The sequence below is a fragment of the Plectropomus leopardus genome, chromosome 20 (assembly GCF_008729295.1).
Source record: "Plectropomus leopardus isolate mb chromosome 20, YSFRI_Pleo_2.0, whole genome shotgun sequence".
NCBI lineage: Eukaryota > Metazoa > Chordata > Actinopteri > Perciformes > Serranidae > Plectropomus > Plectropomus leopardus.
Window position 1 is genome coordinate 23,332,772 of NC_056482.1, and position 17,481 is coordinate 23,350,252.

The 17,481-nt window shown below is 40.7% G+C and overlaps 1 protein-coding gene across 2 annotated transcripts in view; it reads left to right on the top strand.

The window, feature by feature from the left end:
• The window catches only part of stxbp1a (syntaxin binding protein 1a), a 36,777-nt gene extending 19,609 nt beyond the window's left edge, over positions 1-17,168 (top strand). The window contains exons 7-20 of one of the 2 annotated variants that reach the window (XM_042509331.1): positions 2,005-2,153; positions 2,876-2,960; positions 3,525-3,655; positions 4,054-4,161; positions 4,283-4,343; positions 4,660-4,725; positions 4,925-5,005; positions 5,307-5,445; positions 6,000-6,109; positions 6,660-6,761; positions 7,189-7,274; positions 9,923-10,077; positions 11,461-11,618; positions 16,940-17,026. In XM_042509331.1, coding sequence (XP_042365265.1) covers positions 2,005-2,153; positions 2,876-2,960; positions 3,525-3,655; positions 4,054-4,161; positions 4,283-4,343; positions 4,660-4,725; positions 4,925-5,005; positions 5,307-5,445; positions 6,000-6,109; positions 6,660-6,761; positions 7,189-7,274; positions 9,923-10,077; positions 11,461-11,570 — 1,383 coding nt within the window. In that variant the 3' untranslated portion in view covers positions 11,571-11,618; positions 16,940-17,026. Of the gene's footprint in view, positions 1-2,004; positions 2,154-2,875; positions 2,961-3,524; positions 3,656-4,053; positions 4,162-4,282; positions 4,344-4,659; positions 4,726-4,924; positions 5,006-5,306; positions 5,446-5,999; positions 6,110-6,659; positions 6,762-7,188; positions 7,275-9,922; positions 10,078-11,460; positions 11,619-16,939 lie in introns of both variants that reach the window. The other variant, XM_042509332.1, reaches the window with a different exon arrangement.
• Positions 17,169-17,481: the final 313 nt, after the last annotated feature.

The following is a 17,481-nucleotide window of genomic DNA, read 5'->3' on the forward strand; positions in this document are numbered from 1 at the left end:
ACAATGGCTACTCTGGTGTAGTTAGATAACCTCATGTACGCAGCTTGTGTGTGTGTGCCTGTTTTCACAAAATCTATTTAAAATCCAGCCCCTGGATTGTTTTCCCTTTTCTTGGCGACTAAAGCTGATTTTCTGTCATTGTTAGTGACTGTGAGTGAAAACCTGGGAAAGAGGAGAAATCCAGAGATAGAAAGCTCGAGTTTGAGCAGAGAGAGATCGATTAAGACACGGTGGGATGAGAGCGATGCTGCAAAGGACACAGCTAGGAATAGTAACGGGGAGGTTCTTGCTTGGTAGACGGAGAGAGGATCGAAAAACACAAATACACACTCAGGTGGTCGCTTGGCTTAGTGCTGCTGACTCACCAGTCACTGTTTTCACATTTGTCACATCGCCTCCCCTCCCTCCCACCTGCCTCTCAGTCCTTGCTATATTTCCAAAATCCTGCCTCCATCGTGTTTTTCCTCCTCCCTCCCTCTATCTGTTTTTCTATCCCACCATTCCTCCATCCTTGCCTCTGCACGTCGCTCTCTCTCAAGCTTTTTATTTTTTTCTCCTTTCCTCCAACCACATTTTTCCTAAATTTCCCCACCCCCTCTCTTTCCATCTCCCACATCTTTCCTCCTGTCTATCCTTGTCTCTCTGACTATCTGAAGATGCTGCTTGGCCCACAATGCTTTGCTCCTCTCCTGTCCACTCTGATTAATTGAGAGTCGGTGGTTTTCTGCTTCAGGCAAAGTGCTGCCTCACAGACCCGCCCACAGGCTGATGCTTTCGTCCCATTGGATGAATCAGGATCCACACAGCAGGCGGCAGCCAATGTTGGAAGAGCTAACATAGGGACCATTCTGCAGAGCAGAAGTGTGGTCACGTGACTGTAGACAGATGGAGTGGGAGGAGAAAGTGGTGGTGAGTGATGGAGGAGAGGTTAGGAAGCAAACTAATGGGAGAGGAGAGGAGACAAGTACAGAAGCGAGGAGACACAGCAAGAAGATAGGAGAGATGAGAGGACGAAAAGAGATTTGAGGGAGCTGATGAAAGATTGAAGCAGGGAGAGAGGAAAAGTGACAAGAGAGGAGAGGGATAAGGACATCAGACAAGAAAGCAAGGAAATTAAAGGAGTGAAGAAGAGAGTGGAAGAAACAGAAGAGGAGAGAAAAGAGGATATGAAGTGGAGGAACAAGAAAATGATTGAAAATGAGAGGAGTTGAGGATTAAAGGAGAGTTGAGACAAGATAAACAATAAGAAAGGCGATAACACAAGAGGAGAGAATATCAGGGTTCCCACAGTCTTAAAAAAAGCTGGAAAAGTCATGGATTTTCCACAAACACATTTTCCAGGCCTGGAGAAGTCGTGGAATATGTGACAAACCATTGGAAGTTTTGAATAAGTCAAGAAATTTGGTGTGTTTCATGAAATTATTTCAGCAGTTTTTCTTTGGATAATGCCCATTAACATAATGGCAAATTTATTCTCTGTAGCTGTTGATTTAACGTTCCTGTGTGTGTGATGTTTTGTTCACCGTCATGTGTTTCCACATTTTCTCCCTGCTTTTCCCGTCATGAATGCCCGCTAGTTGAAATTATGTTTGAAAAGAGTTTGAGTGTGATATGTTTGAAAAGTGCCAGGCAAGTGGGGCAAGGACAAAAATGTATTGTGTGTCCTTGAAAGGTCATGGAAAAAATTTGTAGGAACCCTGAAATATGAAAAGCAGCTGTTCTTGCAGCTGATATTATCACAACACCTCCAGCTAATTTTTTTACTGCAAGATAACCTGCTGACTGTCCTCTGTGACCTTCTGTATTTCACTCAATTCACATTCTCTATGATACTGAAAAATCTGTCATGATCAAATTCACTTTTACATCAAAAAAATCTGTCCTTGACCAAGACTTTGTCCCTGACAACGTTTTGGAAGGTGTAGAAGTTCAAATCAGTAAAAGCTGGAAGACAGCAAAGTGTGTTTGCTGAAACAGAGTGTGCGTCCATGCTTTTGTCTGCAGGTGTACTCCTTGGACAACCCAGATGCCTTCCACAGTTTCTACAGCCCCCATAAGACCCAGCTGAAGAACCCGGTGATGGAGAGGCTGGCCGAGCAGCTGGCCACGCTCTGTGCCACCCTGAAGGAGTACCCTGCCGTCAGATACAGAGGGTGAGCAGCAGGGGGCGCTGCTGACAGGCAGCTGTCGGTGCAGGCTAGTGGTGGGAGATATTGCTCTAAAATAATATCACAATATGACAAAATACCAAAATTATTGATATCAAGAATATGCGATTTAGTCCATAGACTAACTTCTTATACTTCCTTCTTTTTCTTTTGGAAAAATCTAAAAAGATGGAGTTGATTTTTTTCCTCTCGTGGACCTGTATGTATCTCTTAAGGAAATGTTTTATATGAACAGATACAATATTAAAATAACTACAGTGATGTTAGATGGTTCATCAGACCTTGCAGATGAAAGAAATCTTCAGTCTTTTGATTAAAATGAAAAGCTAGTCTTTCCTTATTTTGCATTGTTGGTTTTATAGAGGTTTTTCAAATCCTCAGAAAAAATTAAAGGGGAAAATGAGGAATTTGGCTGTTGTCCATAAGGCAGAATAGTCAGTTTTATATGGCCTTTGGGAACTGCAACAGGGACAAAGCTATTCAACACGTGTCATGCTATAAAATTTATTTATTTATTTCTTTATTTTTACTTTTCTCAAAGGTATATTAATTAATGTAATCCTGTCTTTTCTTTTTGTTTTGTCTCATCTGCCTGCTTGGACATCAATGTTGCTGTCCTTTTCCCTTCTTATTTTCACATTCACCTAACTGTCTGTCTCTCTGTGTCAACCTCCATATGCTCATCCATCACTCTGTCATTCTGTCAGCGAGTACAAGGACAATGCCACCCTGGCCCAGCTGGTTCAGGACAAACTGGACGCCTACAAGGCTGATGACCCCACTATGGGAGAGGTGAGCTCAGGAGAATTTTTTTTTCCCCCTTATATTAATATTTAACCCTTTGAAACCTGAGCAAATTGGCTTGACTTCTTTAAAAAACATGGGAAGCAGGCAATGAACAACAGAAAAGGAAATGACTTCGATATTAGCAAGAAATTGTTAATGAAAGTACAAGAAAATTAATGGAAAATTGAAGTGCTTAAAACATATAACAATTCTGTAGAATAATTTTGACTATGCATTTATGATAATTATAATAATATAGTTTTCCCCTCATTTTGTTTAGCTTTTTAAAAATCTTTTCTAATCTATTAATTTCTTGCAATTTGTGGAACATTTCTTACCAAGTTGCTCATTGCTTTTTTTCCATGTCCTTGAAAGAAATTGCAACAGTTTACTCAGAGTTCAAAAGTCTAATACAGCACAAGAAAAGTGATGTTGTCTCGTATTCTTGTTGCAAAAATGTATCTAAGTGGTTTAAGGTGCACAGTTGAATTCTTAATTACTGTGCTTCAAAATGATGGTATGTGCATTTATCTTAGTGCTCCTTTCGTTCCTGTATCCGTCTCTCTGTAGGGTCCAGATAAGGCTCGCTCACAGCTGATCATCCTGGACAGGGCGTTTGACCCCGTCTCTCCAGTCCTGCACGAGCTCACCTTCCAGGCCATGGGCTACGACCTGCTGCCCATCGAAAACGACGTCTACAAGTACGAAAAACACGATTGAAAAAAGTGCAGGCTAAAGCTGCAGCAGGAAGAACCTTTGTAAAATATTGATGCGAATTTACAAATTTACAAAACAGTTTCACCACAAAATACATAAAAGACATGCCCTAAGAACATAAAAATATGAAATAAAATTTAAAAAAAAACACAGCAATGCATTTTGTGTAAAAAGTATAAATAGGTCTTGGTGATACCTATTTGAGATATAATTTAAAAATAAATTAATATTCATGTAGAATTGTCATGCCATGCAAAAACATCCAGCAAAGTCTCAGGATTACCACCCTGTACCCCGGTTGCAAGTATTATAACGTCTTCAGTCACAGATTTGAGGCTAAATTAGACACATACAATCAGAATATTTCTTTTTGTTTCTTCAGGTATGAGACCAGCGGCATCGGAGACTCTCGTGAGAAGGAGGTTCTGCTGCATGAAGACGATGACCTGTGGGTGAGCCTGAGACACAAACACATAGCTGAGGTTTCCCAGTGAGTACTTTTCTTCATACGTTATATATTTACCCAGTCTTTGGATATGAAATGACAGGATTTAACAAGCATTTTCTCCTGTGTTGCCGCTTTTCCTCGGTTGCTTGTGTTTTTTCATCAGGGAAGTGACTCGCCAGCTGAAGGACTTTTCTGCCAGCAAGAGGATGAACACTGGGGAGAAGGTAAAGGAGAAGAAGAATATTTTTGATACAGTTTGAATGTGCAGTATTGCTTAGATATTCGTACTATGTTGTTGAACATGGTGGATAATTTCTTTGATTATAATTAACTCCTAACTCCTGGTGGAGATCTGTTTCACATTTTAAAGGAAGGTTTTAGAAAATCTGTTTATTCACTGTCTTTCTGAGAGACAACAGATTAGAAGTTTTTTTTTAATTTTGTTTTTATTGGCAGAGACTAGTTAGCAGGTAAATAAGAGAAAGCACACAAGCTGGATACAATTGAAAAATTACATTAATGTGTTCTTTGTTTCAACAGACCACAATGAGGGATCTGTCCCAGATGTTGAAGAAGATGCCTCAATACCAGAAGGAGCTCAGCAAGGTGTGTGTGTGTGTGTGTATGTGTTTATAGGAGTGTGTGTGTGAGTTTCCTGGTATATACAAATATTTTTCTTTTCTCTTTCAATATTTTAATTGAAATTTCACATATGTATCAAAACATGTACATCAGTGTACAAATATATAACACATACATGATATGTAGATGTGTATGCTGACCCCGTGTGCTTTGTGTTTTTCAGTACTCCACTCATCTGCAGCTCGCCGAGGACTGCATGAAGCATTACCAGGGAACAGTGGACAAGTTGTGCCGTGTGGAACAGGTGAGAAGGCAGGCGAGAGACAAGAGGACACAAGAAGCAAGAAGGGGAGAGAAAACATGAAGAGAAGATAGGAGAGGAAATGAGAAAGAAAGAAAACCATTACACTAGAGTATTGCAAATGGAGGAAATGATTGAAATTAAAACAAAACAAAAAAAAACTTCTTGCAACCAGATAAATTACACAAATTTTGAAATCCTCAGTCAAAATAAAATGCCTTTACAGTCGTGGACATGTGTATTTGGGGGATTTAAATTATTTTAAATGATATCAGACATATGATACCTGAGTTCCCTGTTGCAGGATCTGGCCATGGGCACAGACGCTGAGGGAGAGAAGATCAAAGACCCCATGAGGGCCATCGTGCCCATCCTGCTGGATGCCAACGTCAGCACGTACGACAAGATCCGCATCATCCTGCTCTACATTTTCCTCAAGAACGGTAAGAAGGAGGCCGCAGGAGATAAAAAAAAACCAAATGTATGTTGTTGTTGTTGTTTGTTTTGTTGATTTTGTTGTTGACTTGTTGAAATGTACAACGTACCAGACATTAACCTGGTAATTCATCATCACACATTTGTGATTCACAAATTTTCTTTACTTTTCTTCTTAGAAATGGCTTTAAATTAAACAAAACAGTCACCTGTACTTCATCACTTATTAAAGGTCCTGTAAGTGACATTCAGAGCACTGACAGAGCAGCAGTCTATTTGCTTTGTAAAGATGCAGTGGAGCAATGACATCCTGAGCAGACGTAACCTGACAACTCCACACAGCTATAATAAAGTGTTATATTTAAATATCAGACAGGAGGTGCGTAGTTTCAGGTTTGAGTTTTAATGAAATGATGTTGTCCTGGTGCTCAAGTAACAAAAACATGAATTTGTTTTGATCCCAGAGCAAGCTGAACATATTAAATGTATACATACAATAAGATATGACCTCTGTGTGTGTGTGTGTGTGTGTGTGTGTGTGTGTGTGTGTGTGTGTTTTCAGGCATTACGGAGGAGAACCTGAACAAGCTGATCCAACACGCCCAGATCCCCCCTGAGGACAGTGAGATCATCACCAACATGGCTCACCTTGGTGTCCCCATCGTCACAGATGTAAGATCCTCACCGGGTGGTGCTCTCTTCTCCTCCTTAATGCCTGAAAACACACCTCCCTCCTCCTCCTCCTCCTCCTCCCCTCCTCCTCCTCCTCTTCTTCTTATTCTTCCCCTCCTTCTTCCCCTCCTTCTACTTCTTTTTCTTCTTCTTCTTCTTCTTCTCTTCTCCTTCTTATCCTTCCCTTCTTCTTATTTCCACTTGCCCTGCGTCTCCTCCTTTTCATCCTACTTCTTCTCCTCTGTCTCCATGTCATCCTTCCCCTTCTCCTCCTTCTTCCTCTCTTCCTTCTCCTTTCCCTCCTTCCCTCTTCTATTCCTCCTCATCCTAATTCTTATCATCGTCCTGCTCATTCTCTTCCTCCTTCTTCTCATCCTCCTTACCCCTCTCCTCCTCCTGAATTTTTTACTCCTCTGCTTCTTATTCATTTCTTTTTTTGCTCTGCAGAATTTGGACCAAAAAGTGTGAATCTTTCTAGACTAATACTTTTAGCATCTTCTAAATAAAAAAATCTCTCGTTCACCTCCTTGTTTCTCCTCTGCTTCATTAGTCCACCCTTCGCCGAGGAAAGAAGCTGGACAGGAAGGAGCGTGTGAGCGAGCAGACCTATCAGCTGTCCCGCTGGACACCACTGGTCAAGGACATCATGGAGGTGTGTTTGACTGTTTCTATGTGTGTTTTAAAAAGACAAAGAGAGCTTAAATTAATCTACAGCCATAGTAGTTGTTTGTCACATTTTTTAGTTTAAAAAATATCTGCAGTATTTTTTCCCTCAAATCAAGAGTCCATAAACAAACTAATTCATCCAAGCAGAATTATTTACTTTCCAGTTAACATACACAAAAAAAATGTCAGTCAAACAGCTGTTTTTCCTGTGTGGCTGTTATCAGCTATATTTAGCTGCTTATTTGTGCAAAGCCAATTCTCCAATGGACCTCCATGATGGAGCCACACAGGGTTGCTAAGAGACATGATACAACTGTGAAGCCCCTATTGAAGTGAGGTGTGTGTGTGTGCGTGTGTTTAAGGCAGACAATATTGCTGATAAAGCTCTGTTTTGTGTTTTTGTTCTCCTGCAGGATGCTATTGATGATAAGCTGGACACCAAGCACTACCCATACATTTCCACCCGCTCCTCTGCCTCCTTCAGCACCACTGCAGTCAGGTACACACAGAAATATGCACATATGCAAACCTGTTGAGAGCCGACATATTGACATTTTCCCAGGGCACAAAAAAAAAATCCTGAAAATTTTCAAGCCTAACCCCATGACTTAACAGCATGCCAGCGTCACTCTGTCCACACTGAATCCATTAAATATGCAGTTCTGTAACAACATATAAGCAAACCATGTACCTATCAGCTGTGCACTTGAGATCAGACTTAAGATGTAACCACTTAAAGATGAGTCAGTGCTTGCTATTTTCTTTGTACACTTTAAATAGAAAACATGTTTCATAATGTGATATCTACTGGAAATGACATACAATGTACCCAAGCAGCAAGTAGGTTATTATTAGCGATGTGTCATTTTCCAGAAACTTTCAGCTCCCTGGTGATGTGTCTCCAGCCAGCTGCGTCATAATTTTATTTTTTGTAGTTAAATGAGATGCCGTTGTGTAGATAACTCCTCATTTCACCCTCACAAATTAGATGTCTCTTGTCTTTTGCTGCACTTTCAAAGTGAGAAACCGGAATAAATAGAAACAGGCCATCTGACAAAAGTTCAGCTCACAATGGTGCCCTTGTCACTTACAGCCAGTTAGAAAATTCTACTAGACAATAATGAAATCAAGCTCATTTTTATGTGCTGATGCTTGCTTGTGTCCCATTCAGTCAGGACATGGTAAAGGAAACCATACTGTCTACATGATGAGCAAATTAACCGAGACAAGTGTAATATTTATTTATTTTTAAAATAACAGTATTTGCACATGAGAATATTTAATAAACATAGATAATATTTGACTGGAATTTTTCCCAATTCGTCTGGGACGTTAAAATTTTCCAGGGCACGCGTCACAGAAACCCTGTACAGCGCTATATAGCCATATGCGTAGCATGGCGTCTCATCACAGGGTAAATTAGAAAGGTCGAAATGGTGGCAGATCAATAGTAATTTGGGAGGGGAGACAATGAGCCCAATGGATCAATACTAGAGAAAAACTGAGAGCAGGGAGGGGACAAGAAGTATTTCAATCTCTGTGCAAAGATAAGAGGTATAACAAGAGTCCAGACATGGATCAACTATTGTGTATATGTGCATACCTTTTTAACGAGGAAGAATATTAATGCAGGAGATCGCTGGGCGCAAGAATCTAAAATAAGAAATTTACCAAATTGAAGATTTTTAATTTGCATCTTTTGAAGTTTTTGTATTCATGAAATGTTTTGTAGTTAGAAAAAAATAATAATAAAAAATAATGATAATTTTATGTATATAGCACCTTTAAAAATAGAGTTTACAAAGTGCTTTGACAAACAAAGCAAAAGCAGAAATGGGAAATATAAAAGACAATACAGCAACAGAAAGCCAACCAGTCCTCGTGAGCATAAGCAAGATGAAACAAGGGTAGAGTTACGATGCAATTAAAACATGAGGATATATAATGCAGGATACAAAACGTCAATATAAAATAATAAAATTTAAAAAAAATAATTGCGGGGAAAAAAAATTCTGAGAATTTTTTTTTTTTTGGCAAGAGAAATGTTTTTCTGAACTTAGAAAATGGATCACCAGAAAAAAAAATTCTCACTTGCCCCTCAGGGCTCCTGTAGTAATAAGATGATACAACAGCAAAATTTTAAATAATGTATCGTTACATGACATCAATGTTTTTAAAAGACGACACTAAGATATCTTCCTCAAAAAAATGTAAATCCTTTTAAGCATCAACACTGGAAACTTAAAACACCAAATAAAAGCAAGCTGACCTGAATACAAATCATCAATATTTCCAACCACACTTGCATGTGAGTGTGTTTGTCGATGAGATGAAGCCACATTGAGCCACACTGATTCTTACACTCCAGTCTGCATGGACGCTGCTGCTGTGTATTGATCCAGCATCAAATCCTCTCCTGTTACAAACTGATCTGCCTCATTTGCTGCCCCTCCCCCACAGACACAGTGTCACCCAGCACTGAGGATCATATTAGGACACACACATCACATTTTAAAATTAAAATGTATAATATTAACATTTAAGCAAAGACTGAAATCTATCAGCTATCTTTTCAAGCAGACTTTTACCAAAAGCACTGTACTTTTATGCATTCGCTGTTAGTAATATTCATTTGTAGCATCTTTTCATCATCACCTGTGAATCAACATAATCAAAAGATTGATATTTCTACCTGAGCAATGACTACAGGCTGCAAAACATCCTGCTGGGGCTTTACAGCTCATGGGTGTATAAAGAAAACTAGATACAGAATTGTTGGCGAGGCCTCTTTCATTGCTATAAAAGTTGCTCAGAGGTGCTTAAAGCCCAAAAAGTTCAGTTTCTGAACATAACAGTACTGTGATCTCCCACATTCATGGGCCCATATTGCAGGCGCAATGCATTTACTTAATTTCCCAACTGCTCAGTCTTGGTCTTGCTTACATTAAAGACTGTAGAAAAATAACTAGACTCAGCTATCAGAAAATTTTGCAGATTTTTTAACTTTCAAATTAGCTTAAAATGCAGAAATTCGATTATGTCCCTAGAAGTTACTGTTCGACCTTGGATGAAGAGAAGTGCCAAGATAAATAAAACCAGCTAATAAACTGTTATAACTTTTTCCTGTCTTCCTCTCCGCTCCGGCAGTGCTCGGTACGGCCACTGGCACAAGAACAAGACACCTGGAGAGTACCGCACTGGACCGCGCGTCATGGTCTTCATCATCGGCGGCGTGTCCTTCAGCGAGATGCGCTGCGCCTATGAGGTCACACAGGCCAATGGGAAGTGGGAGGCCGTCATTGGTGAGTAGTGCACCAGGGGGCGCCACTGAGCGCAGGCAGAGAGTAAGAGGAAGTGTTTACAGCTGTAGATTTTGGACATGGCTTCTTAAAGATACACCAATGACAACATTTAAGACTTAACGTCCCCTAAATATCTAATTTTTGCTGACCTCCAGTGGTATAACTGCTTACCTTGCTGCAGTGATTTGCAGGTGTACTTCTGCTCAACCACACTGTCAACCTGAGTGGGGCTCAAGTAACACGTGGTAGACTATTTAGAAAGTGTGAAAACACACCGTCCTTATTTAGAGGCCATGTCCTCCATTTTCAGAGGACTGTGTGACCAGCAGGTGCAGGTTCAGCCTGGCATTCAGTTCCTCTGAGGGACATAAAAGGACAAAGCTTCTGAACCGCAACGCAGCCAATAAAAAATAAAGATTGGGGGAGGAGAAATATGGAGGGAAGCACAGGAAGTGAGGTGAATGGACAGTGGAAGCTTGAGGTAGTAGTACAAGAAAGATGAAGCTCTTCACGTCACAACTGACCTTATATCAGTCAGCTTTTTTCTCAAAATATGCGGTGAAATGAATTTACCTTTGGTTAGAATAATGCCAGTTTTTAAGTGTTACTTCATTGAATTAAATTTTACATTGTTGAAGCATGTGGTAAGTAACTGAAATTGAAGGAGTTAGTGTTTTATTTTTTTTTTTTTAACGAATGAATTGCCTTTTTGAGGGCCTTAACATACTCCAAAAGTCCCCAAACTGAAACTGAAAATTTACATAATTTTATAGGTCTCATGTTTGGGTTTAACAAATAGCTCAGTGGCGCCCCCTACAGGGAAGCCGGTGGTACGTTTCACCTAGTTTTCTTTAGGATTTTCATGCAACCACATCACGGATCCCAAACCCCACAACTCTCTCACTTCAGTGTAAATGTAGCGCAGAGTCTAGCTGCAGATAGTTGTTTCAACCTGCCTATTGTGTGCAATGTGTTCTGTTAAAATAGCCCTTTCTGTTATGCCCCTCTGTACTGTTTATTTGATGTGTTAAAGCTTTGGCAGCCAGTCTATGTTATAAATGGGAAACTGTCTTGTTAGTTTTTGTTGTGCTCTGCTTCAGCTGTTGTCTTTAAAAACAACTGTTGTCTTTAAATTGCAGCCACGCCATGTCTTTTTCTGTGTCTGTGCGTTTTTTAGTTTTGTTTGTGCAACATGGCGAGTGTATGTGTGTGTGTTTGTGTGTGTGTGCGAGAACTGTCAGTGGACGAGTGTGTCTCTGCGTGTGTGTATGTGTACGACAGGTTGCTTGCTTTTTTAACCCTTTTGTTTTCTGGAGAGAGTGGGGGAGGGGGCGTGGCATGTGCTGAGAGACGAGTGGTGAAGCCGCCTCTGTTCCTCCACAGGTTCCACCCACATGCTCACCCCCACCAAATTCTTATCGGACCTGCAGCACCCCGACTTCCGAGAGTCCACTAGGGTGTCCTTTGAGGACGCAGAATCCACAGCCGAGTGAGGCAGAGACAGATTGGGAGGGAGGGAGAGAGAAATCACACTGAAAAAAGTAAAGGCAGCCGCACAATGAAGCCCTTTCTGAACCTTCGCAGCACAAGGGCTTCCTCCCTGTTCCTTCTTCTTCTTTGAACACCCAGTACTGTTTTATGTAACTCCACCCTCCTGTGTCCCTCAGGGATGGGCACCCCCCGACCTGTCCTCACTGCATGGTCCGCTCCGTCAGGCTCTAGTCCCCGTACACTGAGAGTCAGCCAATCAGAGTGGGAGCCCTGCTATTCAACCAGATGTAACCTGCCTGTTGTCTGAAGGCTGAATCTAAATGTCTGACCACAGGCCAGATCAATATTTTACAGTTAGCAGAGTCCACTTGAGGAGCAGCTTCACCAGACTTAATTTGCAAAAGGAATTTGACATTGTGTTTTTTTTTTATTGTAGACACAATGAAAACAGAAATATGTGAAGCATACAAGTATGATGATATATTTCTTGCATTATATAGCAACCCAATTACCAGAGTAAAAAACATGAATATAAATTGGCATTTTACGTTTCTGCAAACCACATCTAAATCACTTCTGTACATTAGTCTGTGGCGGATCTGTTGAATCTTAACATTTCAATAATGCAGTGGTAAAAGTGTGGTGAGATTTAGGCACAAAACTGTGTGGTTATTGTTAGCAGGAGATCATGTTTTGGTTTGAAATATTTAGCTTTTGGGCTACAATCCTGCCTAAATGCAGCTATGCTTTGGTAAAAAACTACTGCTTTTCATGGCACTGTACCAGCAGGAAATGCAGCGATTAAAACCAGCAGCTTTTTGTGTTTGCAAAGGCATCGATGCCTCAGTACGAAACCACGGCCACTGCGGCGGGGACAAAGCCTCTGCTCATGGGGCGCCCACTCTACTAACTGAGCCACTGGGCGTCCCAAAAACAATCACTTTTAAAGGCAGAAAAAACAGTGATGCCTCTGTAAAAAAAACCAAAAAAAACATCTGTTTGAGTTTGGAAACACAACAATGCATTGTTACAAAACAACCACTTTTTGTGGCTCTACCGCTGCTGGAAACACAATGCTGTGTTACAGGGTGGACATTTGGATTCAGCCGTAGTAAAATCTGTGGTGAAGAGCGGCCATGTCTGAGGAGGTCGTGACCCCATCCCTGCTGCCTCCTCCCATCATCTCAGCTGGGTGGATTAAATCGCCCGTCCACAGCCACCCAAAGGCCCTTTGAGCCTGTTTAACACTCACTCCAGATTTAATCTACCCCCGAGATCCATCTTTATCAGTTTTTCCTGTCTGATTATTTTTATAATTAACCCTCCGCAAAGACAATCACCTTGATTTGTTACTAGTTTTTCCACATACGGACAGGTCCTTGACTTGATGTTGGATTTCTAAGGATCCTCTCCTTTTTTCCTTGTGTTTTTTTTTTTTTCTTTCTTTTTTTGACTCCCAGTCCTCGAACTTCGTCCACGTCACTCTCTCTCAGCCCGCCATCACATGCTCACATGGCTCATGGCTCGTCCGCAGAGGGTGCAAAATATCAGCAACACATCATCTTAATCGTAATGCTGTCAAGGTGCTGACACACAGGGCAAGTTTTAGGGCAACAAATACTGGAAACAGTCAGGTAAAGTAGCAGTGATACTGGAGAAGAATTCAGTATAGTTGCCCAAAAAGTTGCTCTTTGTATCAGCACCTCTGTGACGCCTCTCTGCTGACAGTCTGGGAATGTAGCAATGTTCCACCTGATATGCTTTAGCAACCAAATAATAACTGAAGATGCCAAACAGCTGCCACTAATCCATTCCTCCCCCAATTTAGGAGACCCTCCATTTCTTCCAAAACTCATCCTTGCCACTCGTAGACTGTTAGTTTTCAGCTTGTAGATGCAGGAACACAGAAACAAATATATCAATATAAATATATAAAATAACCTGTGCAGAGCCAGAAAGCCCCAAAAAAGCACATGCCTCCGCCAAGGCTGAACACTCCTTTAAATAAGTTATTTTCATTGTACAAAATGTAACTTTTTTATATTGTTTTTGAGTTATTAATCTGCCTTAAAGTTCTGCATTCACAGACGTTCACACACACAGTGATAGATGTATTGTTCAAAAGACTCATCACGTTATGGCCATTTAAGGAAACACTTTTACAGCAGTGCAGATTTAGCAGGATTGCTTAAAGTTAATATACTGGTACGCACGTGTTGTTTAAATGTATTGCGATGCATTTACGTACTTAACCCCCAAAATGACCATGTGTGTATCAGTTACTCACCCTGTGTTACATTGAATTAGTGATTACAACTTTTTCCTTGCTTCCCAAAAATGGAAAATAAACAACAAACTCAGTAATACACAACATAATTTTAGTGTAACACAGGATGAGTAATTAATGTACAAAAATGGCCATTTTTGAGGGTGACAAGGTCAAGTGCTCTGTAAAATAGCCACGTGGTGGTACCACTTGAACCAAAAACTGATTTGCTCTTCCTCAGACCACAGCTGAGCTTCCAACAAATGTCATTGAATTTTATCATAGTTTTTGAGAAATCCTGCTAATAAACAAACATTCAAAAGATGACCTCCTTACATAAATATCCATGACCACCTCATGGCCTCTTACTGTAATTATTATTGTTAGCAAGGTTACTTTAACACACATTTACACTGAAATAATAAACTTGAATAAAGTAGACCTGGGCATCCATCTCATTCTCAACTAATCTGCTAAAGCGATATCGTTTACAAACCAACTTTTTGGTTCTCTGGTTTTCTCAGTAAACAGCTCTCACCATAAGCAGTATGGCCGTCCCCCCTCATACTGCTGCATTCAACACTTCCTGAGCAAAATGGCCATCACTTACTAAAACAAGTCTTTGTTTTTGTTATGCTATTTTGGTCTAAACCTATTTACGATAACGATGTAGTGGCGTTGGAGATCTGTTGTGTTTCTGTGGCGTAAAAGGCCTACGAAGCTGTGTGTTTGGGGAACAGCAGAGAAGCAGGCGAGGCCAGTCTGACGTTGACCTCTGTGGCCCACACTAAACCCCCCCCCTCCACGACCCTTCGACCTCCGCATCACCATAACGACCCAACTCGAGATGGGCTTGCCTCTTTCTCTTCTGTTTTTACCTCCACTTCCTGTTTGGGTGCAGTTTAGTTTTACTGTCTTTTAGGTAAAGCAGCAAATCAAACCAAACTGGAGGAAACATGCAGCTTTGCAACAGAAACAAACCGATGTAGGTCGAATACTGTTGACAATGTTGGACAGGTGTGAGGAGTAAATCAAACGTGTGGTTTGCCTGTAAAAGAATTACAATGGAAGTAAACACAATCTATAAATTTGGCAAGAAGTTTGCTTTACTCCACTGTAACACCTTTCAAATTTTACAATGTCTGAAATGTGTCTTCAGCTGTCAAAACAACTCATATCTGTGTGTTCAGGGTAACTAATTTTCATATTTTCATTCATATATATGAAAAACGATAGACCTAACTGACCGGTTTGGGATTTCATGACATGTAGAGATCTGCTTTTGTGTTTTCTGGTGCATTTCTTTGCTTTTTCTAGCCGTATTTTTCAGCCGTCTGCATGCTTTTCACTTAATTAAAGGCCCACACGGTCATGTGCACATTCTCTAACACTTGATTGGCTGTACTGTGGACAGGTCTGGTCATGCAGGATTTTCTAGTTGTCCACCTGCTGCTTTTGGTTCGATTCATGACAGTTGTGTGGTGCCGTCAGCGATCTGTGTGCTTCTGTATTGTTCAGCTGCATGTGATTTAACGTGGCTTCATGAGTTTGTATCCGGCTGTATGTGTGTAGACTGAAGTAGTCAAGAGTGTTAGTCAGACGTGGAAGATGTTAAGATGTTTTTTATACAGACAAAACAAGATTGAAACCTTTCAAATCTATAAATGGATAGAAATGTTTTGCCTTCAGATTAGTTGAGAGAACACGTGCCTGGACAGGCTGACGAAAATATCTCAACGGGCCCTGAGACATCAAGCTGACAGTCGGCCGTGGTCAGTGTTGGGCCGTTTGTGAGCATCTGTCACCGTACTTTTTACAGCGTTACCTGTATATTTGGCACATGCTGGTCCTTGTTGGTTTTTTTGTTTATTGGCAGATTTAGTTTGGTGGAACTTCCTGTTTTTTAAATTTTTTAATCGTGTGTGCGTCCCCTTTTTTTAATTAATTAATTTATTTTTTACTGTTCCATGTCCCCTCGCTAAATTCAGATGTTTTTGTGGGTCCGTGAACACAGCACAGGCAGAACTCGTCATGAAACCTTTTTATCTCAGCAGCAGTTTGAGAAATGGATAATCAGTCTGTCGATCTGAGCTCATCTATGGACGAGAGCAGTGGCTGCTGCAGAACGAGTGAACGTGAACTTTAGACCCAGCACAATGAACGGTTAGGTTTTTATTTCACTGCGTCTGATGTTCTACTGCTCCACTTGTGCCCGGAGTACCCTTGGTACTCTGAGAGTACTGTAGGTGAATAACAGACAGTATTTATATTTCGATGGCGCTTCTAAAAAACAATGCTGCTCCAAAAATATGTTTAAATCGTGTTGGGCTGAAAAAAGTAATTGAATGTGCTGAAAATCCCTGTCTTTGTCCTTTCAGCTGCGGGTTATGTTGGTCATGTGCTAACTGGTTAATTAGTGTCTTGAATCCGTCCTGTTGGTCTTCAGGTTTCCTCTTTTTTAATTACGAATACAGATGTTACTGTCATGTAGAAGCAGAACTTACGTGCTAGTTGGCTGTTAGCTGTGAGGTCTTAAGGTGTGTTCACGGGCGACACAACGGTTGACCTTTGTCGTCACTTTTGACGTCGGTTTGGTGTGTCTGGGCCTCAAGTCTTTACAATAATATTAAGAGTTTGGAGGCAGCAGTAAGAGCTTTTTTATGACCTCTTCTTCTAAAGGTTCAGTATGCAATTTTAGAGAAGTAGTTGAGTCTAATTCCCAGTTTATCAAATACTGACACTTTACCACCTTTTAAGTAATTGGTAGTAACTAGAAACTGCAGCTGTAAGATGAATTCAGTGAAATAAAGAGTACAAAATATCCCTCTGAAATGAAGCCCGCCTTTAGAATTAGTTTTTTAACCTCTTTGATCCATTTTGACCTGCTGCCTAACTGATTATGATTTTAAAAGTTTGGGTTGCTCTGCGCTTTTGTCTTTACTTCCATTATGTGAGGCCGCCCTCATCCACAGTAAACATTCATAACAAGAGCTGAAAACACATTTTCCATCTGTTTCCTTCCAAATGTGCAGATCTAACGCTGTGTTTGTGTGTGTGTGTGTGTGTGTGTGTCTGTGTGTGTTTTATACATGTGCGTGTCTTCAGGATCGACCCACATCTTCACTCCCACCAGCCTGCTGGAGCAGCTCAAGGCCATGAACAAACCAGACGAGGACGTCCCGAGCTAAGATCCTCCAATCACATCTCTCTCCTCTTTACCTAAACCCCGCCCCCCCCCCCTTCTCTGTATCCCTTGCCCCAAAAATCCCTGCATTAACTGTGTATGCATCTTGCTTGAGAAGAAAAAGACATCTTAGAAGATGAAAAAAATAAATGTTGTATCAAAGAATAAAAACTGTTGCAAGTATTCTCATGTTTTACAATGGATGCAACTAAATGAACTTATTTAAAGAGGTTTAAATATCAGAACAGAAGGCCATTTAAAACTGAAAGTACCAAAATGTAATATTGTATGCTATGAAACCTGTGCAAAAGGTAGACATTTTCTCTTGTTTGTTCCTTTGGGTTTCCTCCTCGGTGTGAGTTTTATCCGAAGCGGGTCGAGGAGGGATGTGCGGTTTGAGAGGTTGATGTTGTAAAATAACCCATATCAGTCAAAATGCAATATATATATTTTTATAAATATA